The sequence below is a fragment of the Girardinichthys multiradiatus genome, chromosome 22, assembly GCF_021462225.1.
Source record: "Girardinichthys multiradiatus isolate DD_20200921_A chromosome 22, DD_fGirMul_XY1, whole genome shotgun sequence".
NCBI classification, from domain to species: Eukaryota; Metazoa; Chordata; class Actinopteri; order Cyprinodontiformes; family Goodeidae; genus Girardinichthys; species Girardinichthys multiradiatus.
In genome coordinates, this window is record NC_061814.1 from 9293507 (window position 1) to 9307581 (window position 14075).

The 14075-nt window shown below is 36.7% G+C and overlaps 1 protein-coding gene across 3 annotated transcripts in view; it reads right to left on the reverse strand.

Annotated features, from left to right (window-relative positions):
- LOC124859164 (attractin-like protein 1) overlaps positions 1-14075 on the reverse strand; it is a 482005-nt gene that overhangs the window by 358940 nt on the left and 108990 nt on the right. For all 3 annotated transcript variants that reach the window (XM_047351754.1, XM_047351757.1, XM_047351755.1), the window contains exons 11-15: positions 13871-13955; positions 12821-13032; positions 9311-9429; positions 8797-8913; positions 5451-5583 (exon numbers count right to left, since the gene is read on the reverse strand). In XM_047351754.1, coding sequence (XP_047207710.1) covers positions 5451-5583; positions 8797-8913; positions 9311-9429; positions 12821-13032; positions 13871-13955 — 666 coding nt within the window. The remainder of the gene's footprint in view (positions 1-5450; positions 5584-8796; positions 8914-9310; positions 9430-12820; positions 13033-13870; positions 13956-14075) is intronic.

Sequence of the window (14075 nt, forward strand, 5' to 3'; positions counted from 1 at the left end):
ATGGCAATGGACTTTTTAAATCTTATTGACTCTTGTGCAGTCTGTGCCTACACAAATATGTGGGCACACGTTGGATCTTGTTTTAACTCACGGTATACCAGTTTTTAACTTCGAGCTCTGTAATGTAGTTTGGTCGGATCACAAGCCAGTCTTGTTTGAAGTTTCCATCCCTTGTTCCAAAGTTAATCCTCCTACAGTCACTAGATGTTGCCGTGTTTTTAACCCTTCCACCGCTGGTCAATACTCTGTTGTTTTTAATCAGAACTGCAGCCTTCCTGAGCCTATACATGACGACTGTAACAAACTCAGCTCATGGTTTTACTCAACCTGCTAAACTGCTCTAGATTCTGTGGCCCCCTTTAGAATCAGGCAGGTAAAAGCCAAATTTGACCTCTGGCTGAATGAAACCATCAGTGCTGCTACAAGAAAGTGTAGGAGAGCCAAACATAAATGGAAGAAGGATAAACTTCAGGTGTCACATGAAATTTTAAAACACAACTGTTATCAGAAGGCTGTTAAGGATGCTAAGAAAAAAAGCCCATTCCTGCTAATAATCTGGCACATTGTCACAAGCCCCATGTTTTCTTTAAAACTATTGAGCTGGTCCTTCTTGTCCCTCAGACTGTCTGTGTTTAGACCTCTCGGGAAACTTTCTTCACTTCTTAATCTATAAAATATCACCTCTGAAAGCTCAGATCTCCCACTCTGTTGAAGACCCTTCTGCCCCCGTCATCTGCTCTTTGACGAGTTTGATCCAGTTTCTTTGCTTTCTTTACAAGAGGTGGTTGCTTGTTTAAAGCCCTCAGGATCTCCATACGATGCTCTCACTTCTTGATTTTTTAAAGAGGTCTTCAACACCAAAGCACCAGTTGTACTCTCAATGATAAATACTAGCTTGTCCTCTGGTGTCGTTTCTAAAATTCTTAAACAGGCAGTAATTTATCATTTACTTAATAAACCTGCTCTTGATCCTCATACTATTGAAAATTACAGGTCTAACTCAAAACTTACTTTCATGTCAAAAATTCTTGAAAGGATAGTTTACAAGCAATTAATGGCATCTTTAGAAGAACATGCTATGTTAGGGATTTTTCAATTTGGTTTTAAAGCTTTTCACAGTACTGAGTCTGCCCTTTTAAGAGTTTTAAACAATGTGCTTTTAGCAAATAACTCAGGTGACTGTTATTAATGTGTTTCTTGATTTCACTGCTGCATTTGACACAGTGGATCATACAATTTTAATTTCTTGTTTAGAGCAGTTGGTAGGTGTTAGAAGACTGGAACAAGAAAGTCTGAGCACATTACCCACATTTTAATTTCACTTCATCGGCTACCTGTACATTTTAGGGTCTGTTTTAAAACCAGCTCCCTAAGGTCTGCTGACCAGCAGCTACTTAATGTGCCAAAAACTGAACGTAAACTTAGAGGTCACTGCGCTTTTGGTGGCTGCCCCAAAGATGTGGAATGATCTGCCTTGTATGTAAGACAAGCCTCGTCACTCTTTGAATTTAAGAAACTTCTTAAAACACATTTATTTGCTAAAGCGTTTTGCACATCATCAGAGGTTGGCTCTATTTTAACATATTTTAAAATTTTTGTTAAAACATGTTTATTTTAACTTGTATTTTTTTATTTATTTGTTCCTCTTTTGTTCTGTTATTTTGTAAATGTATAGCACTTTGTAAACCTTAGTTTATTTTAGAGTGCTTCATAAATAAAGATGGTTATGGTATCTGAAAAGAGGACTTTGGACCACTGGGCAGCAGTCCAGTTCTTTTTACAGAAACAGTGTAGTTTCATACTTAGTCAAAAACACAGAAAAAATCAGTAGTTTAGCAGGCTCTTCAGTTCAAAAAATATTATAATAACAAAAGTTTTTCTCAACAAAAATATGTTTTATTTAGAATAGAGGTAAGCAGAAAAAGGTTTGCATGTCTGTGTGGATGGAGGGAAAACTAGAACTGCATGTTAGAAAACAAGCACTTGCAATGTTATTATTGAATGGTGTGATAACAATTTCAGTTAGGATTAACCCACATGTTCACTGCTGTTCCTTTTCTTTTCTATTTTTATGTTGTCCCCACCAATCCCAATAAACTTAATCAGCTTGGTCCCCAAGATCTATTTCAACTGTGGGGATTAAGTGCAATAAAAATAATAATAAATAATAAATACATTATTGGTCATGTTAGACCTAGAAAAGACTGGTTGCTCACACTAAAAAGCTGTTTTTTGTTTCACAACTGAAAGTCTGGGGATCACACAGTTAACAGCTGGACCAGCTGCTGGATCACAGACTACAGGATTTATCAGACCAACCAAAGCCAACAGAGTGCATCAAACTCCTGTGGAAACTCTAGTGGAAACAGTTATACCAATAGGTGGCGACAATAGAAGATATGCTTAGAATTCGGACAGATTATGTTTCTTACCTTCGCCCACAAAATAAAAAAGATGCACTTAAAAATATGATAACCATAATCCAACGGTGAATATTATATGTATTCTCCATTATACTAATGTTGAGAGTGTAGAACATTTATTTGAGGTAGCAAGTTTGTTTGTGGGTTTTAAAATGACTGTCAATGTTGGATTTAATCTAAAAATGTTAATTATTTCTGTCTTTAACACACAACAATATAATGTTAGCAGTTGGGTTGGTAATCCATTCACACTACCCAACTGGGCTCTCCTCAAAAAAATTCAAACATGCTTGTTCAACTGTGACTGAGGTCAGGTCGGCTCGGTTCGCTTTACACACTTACGGATTCCAGTCTTCACCCAGTCCCACACAAAGAGATTTTTGTGCCGACTCGCTCTGCCGACTGACAACAATTAGTGCAGGCTGACGCAGACCTTTCCTGACTGGGAATCAGGGTTAAAACCAGGTGGCTTTCCCATCGATGGGAATAAATGTGAAAGTTTAAACTGGTATTTGATGTCTAACTTGATGTACATTAAAAGAATCTGCCTTTCAGGCTCTTAGAGATATGAAGTTTCAAAGCTTCAAATGCAGTAGAGTGAAAATTTATTTCTACCAGAATTTCTTCTGGTTTTTGTCACCTAAAGAGTAGCTAAACCCCAAATCAGTTTTTTTTTTTGCAGATAAACTTTATAACCTGGGCTTTAAGTTGCAATTTCTGTGTTAATGTGCAACTTATGACATTTTCATGTAAACTTGTTTAATTCTGCAATATTTTCTTGTTGGTTACAAACAGTACAGCTTGGTCGATGTACATGTCACAAGTGCACCTGGTGAAAGAGAATTGTATTTGTATGCCTTATACCTTCAATCATATGTTTTACTTGAGATAATTTAAATCAACATGCAAATGTAAAGTTTGTAACTGCTTTGAAAAGTAGCCCATGCTATCGATGATGTTGCTAACATCACCACTCAGAAATGGATCCATTCTGTCCTCCACTGCCTCGGCAGCGCCAGCTTCAGGCTTTGCTGAGTCACCTCCTTGAACCAGTGGCTAGAACTGATAAGGCTCAGGCCCGCTGGGCTCCATAAATCTCCAGTGATGAGGGGGTTGAAAAATCCTCCCCCTCAAAAGATCTGTCGCTTGTCCTGACCATACCCCCACTTTACCCCCTCCACCAATCCCCACACTTTGCCATGCCCCTCTCCGTCTCTTGGCAATGCCCACTTTGGTGGCAAATTTCTAAATTTGTCTGGGGGCGGGGTTAGTTCTAATTCCAATGTTTCAGATCATCAAATGTATTTTAATATTGAACAAATATAACCTGAATAAATACAAAAAGCAGTTTTTTAAATTATGTTTTCACTTATTAAGGGACAAAAGCTATGCAAACCCAACTTCACTCTATGTGATAAAGTAATTGCTCCCTAGATCTAATAACTGGTAGCACCACCTCTTATGGAAACAGCCACCATTAAGCACTCTCAGGAAATTAGTCTTTTTCATTGCTGTGGGGGAATTTTGGCCATGCCACAAGAATTCAGATGGATTCATTATGGACTAGGGAACTACAAAAACTTAGTTTTGTTTTTTTAAGCTACAATATTGGTCAGAAGTTTTAGAACGCCTTTCTCATTCAATGGTTTCCTTTATGTTTATGACTATTTACACTGTACGTATATTCTCACTGAAGGTATCAAAACAGTGAATGAACGAACACATATGGAAGCAAACAAAACATGTAGCAAAGAAAAACTTGTAAAACAACTTTAAATGTTATATTTTAGATTCCTTAAAGTCCTTTACTGTGATGACTGAAATATTAACCTTTGACCGTCCTTAAATGAACCTCTGTGAAGCTCATTCAAGACTCTTTGGAAAACTATTTCAGGTGACCACCTCATGAAGCTCATGGAGAGAAAGCTAAGAGAGCAAAGCAGTCATCAAAGCAAAGGGTGGCTATTTTAAAGAATCTAATATATAAACATGTTTAGAGTTATTTCACACTTTTTGTTTACTACATAATTTCATGTGTGTTCATTCACAGCTTTGTTGTCTCTGGTGAGAATCTAGAATTTAAATAGTCATGAAAATAAAGAGAGCCATTAAGTGAAAAAGTGTGTCTAAAACGTTTGACTGGTAGTGTTTTTAGAAGTGGACTTGTGGACAAGGATATTCCCGTATTCATTTTTAGTGTCAGCTCAGCTGAACATACGTGTTATACTTAGAGATACACAGTTTTCACTACTGTCTCTTAACATTGTCAGAAGAAGAAAAGAATCAAAAGGAGGATTTTTGTGATTTTTCACCTGAATATCAATGCACTTTGTATAGTTGTCCATTAGATCAATTATTCAATTTTTTATCAATTTGTGGACAATGGCGCTCACTGTGGTTCACCGCTTTGTAATCCTTTCCATATTGATGTCAATAACTGCTTCTCATCTGTTTTGAATTTCTTTCAATAAGAGCAAAATGTGTTGCTCCGAAATCTTGTAGCCTACTTCATGTTGTTTGACAGGTTCTAATTATGTAACTCTATGATCTGAAACATATAGGTATGCCAAACAAATGAAAACTGTAATTGGGGAAAAAAAACATTTCCACAACACGGTACAACAATGATCAGACAAGTCTAGAGTAAAACCTTTAGGGCCTGATCTTCAAAAGGTTTGCGTGTACAAAACCACACGCAAACCTGTTTGCGTCAGCAAAGCTGATCTACAAACAAGGTGGTAATCGATTGCATGTGCAAAATCAGCAGAACTGCAGGTGCAAACTATTTATCGTGTCTGCCTTCCTGAATATGCAAAACATATGATAATGACCCAAACGAGCAAATTCATGGAGATAGGATATGCAATTTATTTACAGTACATGTAAACTAGCACCCGCTATTTGGGGTCTTTGACGATCAGGCCTTTAATGCATTAACTTTTACGAATAAACTTCATGAATTTAGGATCAACTGCCAACAAAATTAGGTTCAGTATTACATGTGTTTTAATGAGTGTATCTCCTCACCGGGCAGTGCCTGACACTCCTGCTGCTGCGGCTCCCATTGACAGTTGATGTTCAGGGAGCAGCTCCTGCAGCTGGCCAGTCGGGAACACTCCTGCTCCTCCCTGCGCTTGCACCTGGACGAGTCTCTCACAGACTTCACAAACACAGAGAGGTGATATGAAGAAACAATAACTGTTCACTTTAAAGTTTTTCATTTTCAAGTAAATACAATAAACCTGGAAAAATATATATAGAGGCTGAAAAATGAATAAAGAGTGATGGGCGTGGTGAATGAGAAGTCAAACAGAGCATGCAGAGTGAGAAATGAAATCAATATGAGCATTTTATACAGAAGACGTTTTTTATTGAAGGATTCATTCTAAAAGCAGTGGCTATCTGACTGCACAGAGTAAGATATAAGAAAAAACAAGAAAATGCTCCATTTTCTAATCCTGAAGTTGTCAAAGTTGTTAACATATTCACAATAAATATCATCTGGTCTTTACCAGAATCTAAATGTATTTAAATCTAACCTCAAATGGACAAAACATACAACAGATTCCACATCCCCACTTTTTTAGAATGGAAATATGTGTCGAAAAACTAAGTACACCCCATAACTCAACAGCTTGCAGAGAAACGTAAGCAGAAGCAAGTTGAGGAAGTCAGCTGTGTCTTTTTGGGTTTCATGTCATTTTGAAGGTTTTTTGCTCCACAGCATTGCTTCAGTTCATTAAATTTGAATGCATTTATTTCTACACAGGTGTATAAAAAGTACCCACTAAAGCTTTTATCTCAGGTTAAGATCTAGACTTTGGTTGGGCCCTTGCAACACGTTCATGCTTTCATTTTTCAGATAATTTGTTGTAGATTTGCTGATGTGTTTGGGACCATTGTCCTGTTGCCTGACCCACTTTGGGTCAAGCTTCAACTGGCAAACAGCCTCATATTTGACTGTAGATTTCTTTAGTAAACGGAGATGTTGATGGTCAACTTAAAGATTTCAAAGTGGCAGTAAAAGCACAAATCAGATCGATCCACCACCATGCTTCACAGTCGGGAGATGTTTGTGCAGATATGTAGTTTGGTTTTCACCAGACATAGTGGTCATAGGTGTTATTTGTCTAAAGGAAGATCTTCCAAAATGTTTGCGGTTCCTTCAGATGCAAATTTGCGAGCCTAATTCAGACTGCTATATTAATTTTTTGGGGAAAAGGCTTTCTCCTGTTGACCCTTTCAAACAACCTATCTTTGTTCACTCTGTTTCTAGTTGTTCTGTTATTAACCTTTAGCACCTGAGGCCTGAAACGTTTGTGGTGTAGCACTTGCTTTTATTTTTCAGTTTCTATGAGCATGGTATGGTCTGACCTTTCAGGGAAATTGCAGGGACGTCCACCCCTGAAAGGTGGCAGCTATCTTTAATGTTGTTTATTCCTCTCACTATAGAATGATGGACTTTAAGAGGCAGAGGCGGTCACATTGATGATGATCAAGACATTTAAATTTTTCCATTTTCACACAGCTATTTCATTTCTATCTTCATCTTTGTTTGACAGTTAGTGAAAGTGTGTAATGTTTCATTTTTATTAGGTCATAATATCTACAATGCTATACCTAGAAGTGAGTATACTTTGTTTTTACCTTGAATAAATGCATGAACCTCATTAATGTCTAACATAATTTGTGCAGTTCTTTATCTGCAGCAGTACTTTTAACCTTGGCACTTTGAAATAACCTGCAAGAAAATCTGGCAAAGTCATTCATTTAAACATGTAGTCCAGACAAGAAAAGTCTATTTTGTTTACTCAGTTTTGTTGAGAGTATCAATAGCTGCTTCTAAACCACATGCAAAAGTAATTCTTTTTTTGTCTATGCCACAGGAACTGCAAATGACTGTTGATCTGATGTTGTTAGATATGTGACTGAACAGCAGAGTTCAGAAAGTATAAATGTGCACACTGAATGACTTACATGGACACTACACCACAACTTGTTGCATGGCAAAATATTAAGCCTTTTTGCAGATATAACACACTCTGACAGACTGCCTTCATCATGAGCTGGAATAATCTTTTATCCTGGAGATCACGATTCTACAATTGTTAAACCATATCCAAATGCAATGTGTTATGACTGTGAAGCTGTAATGATGAACTACCGGGGGTGGACAATGAAAGTGAAACATCTGTCATTTTAGTGTGGGAGGTTTCATGGCTAAATTGGACCAGCCTGGTAGGCAGTCTTCATTGATTGCACATTGCACCAGTAAGAGCAAAGTGTGGAGGTTCAATTAGCAGGGTAAGAGGCCTGCACAGTCACCAGATCTAAATATTATTGAGCCACTTTGGGGTGTTTTGGAGGAGCGAGTCAGGAAACGTTTTCCTCCACCAGTATCACGTAGTGACCTGGCCACTATCCTGCAAGAAGAATGGCTTAAAATCCCTCTGACCACTGTGCAGGACTTGTATATGTCATTCCCAAGACGAATTGACGCTGTATTGGCCGCAAAAGGAGGCCCTACACCATACTAATAAATTATTGTGGTCTAAAACCAGGTGTTTCAGTTTCATTGTCCAACCCCTGTATTTATTTAGGTGCATATCAATACATGTCAAAATTCCTGTTAAACAGGAGTTGTTTCTTTGCAGACTCCCCACATGCTTGCTCAGGAGTCAAAGTCAGTAACTAGATGCAACTGTCTGGGTGTCCATAGACAGAACACCAATTGACATTAGAAACTACATTGTATTATAACTGGAATCTATGTAATTGAATTTAAATTAGTGTATTTGGTTGGATTGGATTGATTAGATAATATACCTCTGTTGCAATGCCAGTCTTAATTATGTCAGATTTATTATGTCCTTAAGAACTATAAATTGCTCCATATGCCACACCTTTTTTCTTATTCTTACTTAAAAATGATTTAAAAAAAACTGAGTTCAATTAAGAAAATAATTTTCTCCAATCAGCTACATAAGACATAGCTTTCACTTTCTGACAAAAGAAATTGTCCTGGCCTAATGTGCCAGCTTGCCTTAAACTTATAATATTTTCCATCAAGATTGGAAATTGACTTGTCTGACTGTATGGCTCTTTAATTTAAAAGAATTACAGCTGTACATATCTTTTTCAATTGAGCAAAATGTTGCAAACCCTTAAAAAATATGCTTTCTTATTTTAAAGACCAATTTCTTGTTTACTAAAACCTTTTGCATTTAGATATCATTCATGAGTATATTAAAATTAAATAATTTTTAAATATGAAATTACAGTCAAGTAGATGTTCCCAGGAAAGAGCAAAGTGAAAAAGGCTGCAGCCTAACAGAAAAAGTTCAATATTCTCCTTATTGTAAATAATACACACATGTCCCCTCCTTCGCCCTCCATGCTTCCACAAGCTGAGCTGATGTTCAGACAACATGGATGGAGGAGGAGACAGAGACAGAGCGCCACCATGGTGCTGGGCCAGCTCCAGAGTTAGCTGTACACACACAGACACACACGCACAATCAGATTCATTTATTGATTCATATTCAGATGCAGCCAAGCAAATACACAGAAAGAAAAACAACACAAAGGCACACGCAGAAAAACAGTCAGAGCATTGTTCAGATTAAAAACAGAGAAACAGATGGAAGAAATAAACAAAAGTGCTGTAGAAGATCAAAAAACAATTCAAGAATCTGTATATTGATCATTAACTGGCATTTCAAGCATTTCTGAGATAAAAATTTATATAAATATGTATATATATTATATATATATAATATATATATTTTCAAATAATAGAAGGTACTGCATGATTGTCTGAAAAGCAGGAGGGTTGTAGTAGATGTGTGTTTTAAATACTTTTTAACAGATAACCTGTATGGACTTACCACAGTGCAGTTGCTCGAGGCAGAGATGCACTTCCTGTCCTCGCACCACTGACAGCCCCGGGTGTTGGCCGTGCAGCTTGCGCAGTCTGAGAAGTGGATACACTGTTCATCTGTACTATCTGCAGAAAGAGCGAGACATGCTCTTCAGCTTAGACATACAGAAACATTTTAACAGAACACTGCTTTGTTTGTCTTTCTAACGCCGATTAAAAATGCAAAGATCAATCATTTTTATCCAAATGTCAATCAAGAAAGCAGGTTACCATAAGTTATTCCCTTGCATTTTGGTCCTATTGCTTTTATATACTAAGAAAACATCCAGAAACTCATGTGACAATTTAAATCTGTCACACTGTTGCATATCTGCCCGTTGTTTTATTAATGTGTGCAGTTCTCATTGCATGACAAGCACACACACACACATATTTACCACTATGAGAGACACTGTTACAGAACTGACACAACTGCAAGTCTAATATAGCAGATTTAGCAATTATAACACTAAATAGGCCATGTTTACATGACAATGATCCATTGAAAACGGGCTTTTTTTTCTCTTTCCGTTAACATGACAATGTTTTAATTACAGTCTCAGTAGAGAAGTAAAATGCTGTAATTCCCCCACCACACCACTAGTGAGCAACAGTTTTTTCAAACTCAACTTGTGCAAATACTTCCTGCTTAAAAATGGGGGATAAAATGAGCGCTTTGTTGGAGAAAAGTCGTTAGATTCAAAAGAGTCAACAGTAACTACTCAGCAATCAGCCATTGTTATTGTTGATATCTTCTTTGGGTTTTAAACTGGTTTGCAGCCGGTATGTTGTGTGGGTGCACAATAATTTCTATTGATTTCAGTCATACTGTGCATGAGCCAGGGCTTCCCCATAAGAAAGATTCCATTTTCCCGTCAACATGATAACAGAGACTGGAATGTTTTCAAACCATTACACTCTGGAACCTGGTGTAAAAATTGTGCCATTTTCAGAAAAAACGTGCATTGTTGTCGTGAAAACAACAACACACATTTAAGATCTTTGTGGCATTTCTTTTTTCTTATACGATAAACCAACCTTTTTATATGCTGACTATTTTTAACCAAAAAACTGATTTGGAAAGTGAAGCATCATCCTGTGTAATGTATTCTTCTAAGTTAAATGTTATTCTGCCAGTTATTTATCTGAGACCATTAATGTTTCCAAATTTACAGTCATTATTTTTTTATACAGCCATCCTTGCACTTGCTTATGCTTATGCAAATTTTATCCCTTTTTGGGCTGGTGTTGCACATTAGAATCAATCCTGTTCTAGTCTAAATATAGCCAATTTAGTGTTTGTGTACTACAAATGCTGGCTGATACATATGATTTCCATGCTAAGGATAGTATTTGAAGTATTTCACCATAATCTAGTGTTCAAATTGTGAGCTGCATTTGGTTCATGAAAGCGGAAGTCCATGCAGCAGACCACATGGACTTTGGATGATAAACTCTAGTAAATTGTTCGAGTCTAAAGTAGTTTTTGCAATAAATACAAACCAGCTTAATGATGTCTTTTAATACTGTTATATCAAAGTAGATAAAAATATATGTATTTTTTTTGTAAATACTGGTTTTGCCACAATAGGTAATAATGAGATGCAAATGAGTAACATAACAGTCACAATCTTGAGGTGTATGGTTTTTGATTTTCTATTGTGTGCGTACTTTGATCCTCCCATTGTTTTGTCATTTCTCTGTGTTCATATTCAGGTTTTATTTTCTCAATTAATAGTTTTTTGTTAGTAGGCACTTTATTTTAATTTTTCTTTTGTTTTTAGCTTTCTTGTTTATTATGTTCTTTGTACTTTGAGTTATTTTCTATTAGATCTTTGTTAGATATTTTCTCTGGATTTTTTTATATCTCTGTTCAGTTTCTTTCAGGTTAATTTGTCTCCCTCCCTCAGCTCCCTGCTTTCATTGTGCATCAGCTGTTCCAAATTATCACCTGATTACAGACACCTGCATTGTATGAACACTTTCCACACTTAATATATACTCACTGGCTCTTGTTCTTTGCTTGATTCTTTGTTGCTCCTGTTACTACATCTGTGCTCCATGTCTTGATCCCCTTGTGCTATGCTGTGAGTTTTCACCTTTTGTAATTGTCCTTTATTTTTCTTTTGTAAATAAACCATTACTCCCTTCACCCTACCTTTTTGCCTGCACTTGGGCCTTTTACCAAACCACATTATGACAGTGCATATAACTGTCAATCCTAATTTTGTTAGGATTGTAGAAATTGGTAATCATGTGCATATATTTCAATTATGTAACATTGAATTAAATGAATACTTTAGATTAAAAAAAAACAATTAACAATGTATAAATAAATTATTGCAGGATTGAAACCCCTGAAAATGGGCAGTAAAGGGATTTTGCGGTATTTAGCTGAATTTAAGACATTTAACACAGAAGAAGCAATGATTTAAAAAAAAAAACACAAGAAGAAGTTTTTCTTACTGCGAAGAAAGAGATATTAGCCTCTGTGATGATGGAAAGTAATATTTGTTCATAAACAAATGTTGATGTTTAGTTTTAAAGTCCTGTTTGCACAATGGTACCATTAATAAAATAAGCTACATAGTTGAGACTGAAACATTTTATTTAATTTACTTTTGGGATGAATAAAGTATTTTTGAATTTGAATTGGATTTATTCCTTAGTGTATAATGTTGTAGTTCACGTCATACCAATCTTTACAGTAATTTTAGGTGTAATTACAAATGTCTAATTAACTTAGCATCTGACTAATAGTAAAATCACAAATTGTTTTTACAAAGTTGTCATTATCCACAGCTGTTTGTGTTTTGGTTCTCACTTGTGTTGGTATTTGGGTCATTTTAGTGTTAGTGTTTAGGCTCTCACCATATTGGTTCATTCCTTTGTGTTGATTTTCTTGGTACTTTCTTGTGTCCTGTTCTGTTCTTTTGGGTTTGATTGGACATGTTAATGGTCCTTGTCTTTTGGTTGATTAGATTATCTGTGTTTACATTTAGTTTCTCCTGTGCCCATTGTTCTTTGTCTTTATTCACTTAAATTGTAGTGATAATTTAGCTCTGTGTAAAAATGCATTTCATTTAGTTTCACAAATTAAAACACATGACATGGTCATCCAATTCAGGCAGTCTGGAACTGTGCTTTATGTTAAAACAAATGTTCTAAATACTTTTTATTTAAATCTGCAGTGAGGTGAAGGAAGCAGAACACAAAGAAGAGTTTCTGCAGCCACATCTGGTTCAGTATTATCCCAACTGGTTTTAAGTGAGCTAATTGGAACATTGTTGACCTACGGTTTGCATAATTACAATATACAAACAAACTTGAAAATCAAAAGCTTTCAGAATAATTACAATCATAATGAAACAATCAGGCTACTGGGATTAAAGCTCATCTTAAATTGCAGGGTCTTGCGGTTTTGGTAAGATGTAGATAAATAGAAATAGTAAGCAGTTGAAATACCACTGTAGCCTACCAGGTCGTGCAGGGCAAAAAGGAGCTGGAATGATGTGGTCATGCTGTATTGACTCCCATGGGAGGCATTTACTTTTCACCCAGTGGCAGCGAACTCCAGGCCCAGCCGCCAAACACAGAGATGAGGATAAGAAGGCTCGGCAGGACGGAGGGGTGTAGGCCAACACATCATTCAGAAGCAGACCCGAAAAGCCTCCAAAGACGTACATGGAGCTGAGCAAATCACATCATGAAGAGTTTAGGAGAGATTTACAGCTGAAACATGGTCAGACAGCAGCAATATTACACAGACAAGAAATGTATGCACAGATTAACACAAGTATAAAACTTTGAAAGGCAGCAGAAAGACCTATAAAATAAAACTGAACTTTGTTGCTTGAAGCAAGCCTTCTGAAGTTAAAAGCTGACATTTCTGTGGCCAAAGCTGACTTTTTGGAGGGTACATTGTGTGAAAGGATCAGACCATCATTTCAAATGAAAGAAAGAAACATTCGTCCATATTCTGATGGATTTTGTGAAGCAGCCACTTATTTTATATTAAAGGCTGACATTCAGAGACAGTTTTTTTTAAACCTACAATAAGAAGGTTGATTTTCATAGCAAGAGACTTAAGCTAACACTTTTTTTTCTTCAAATTCTTGAAGGGTTGCAAAGCAAAAATTCTTATCAGCATCAAGGTCGTCTGTTCAGTGGAGATGACGACAGGAACAGCAACACAGCTATAAAGAGAACGTTAGTGAGAAATGTGAAGCAGGAGCAGCATCTCCATACAAAGGTGTTTCTAGACAAAGAGCTTCACAGGAGATAGAGAAAGGGAAGAAAAGCAGGAGACGTGTAGCTAAATATAACATTTACCGACAGGAATCAACCCATAAACAAGAAAACCACAAAAATCTTAAAGGGTACTGCAGAAGCTTTGAGGACATGAAGAAAAGACATCAAGGAAACCTTAAAGGTGAATGGTGTATTTTAAAAGTACAAGTTTCACGAAAGTAAATTCTGTTAAGATGGACAGGGGTGATGATGGGTAGCTTGGAAGAGAGAGACTCACCCGTTGCTAACCACAGCAGAGTGTCCAAAGCGGTTTACGTCCCTGTGAAGCCCTGGTCTAGGAAGGACTGTCCACTTGTCACAAGCTTAAAGACAAGAACACACAGGAGGTAAAGAGGTAAAGGTGTTTCTAAACATGCCTGAAACTAGAACAAAAATGACGAGGGTCACTTATTTTCCAAGACATGTCGGAACTGAACTCGAAA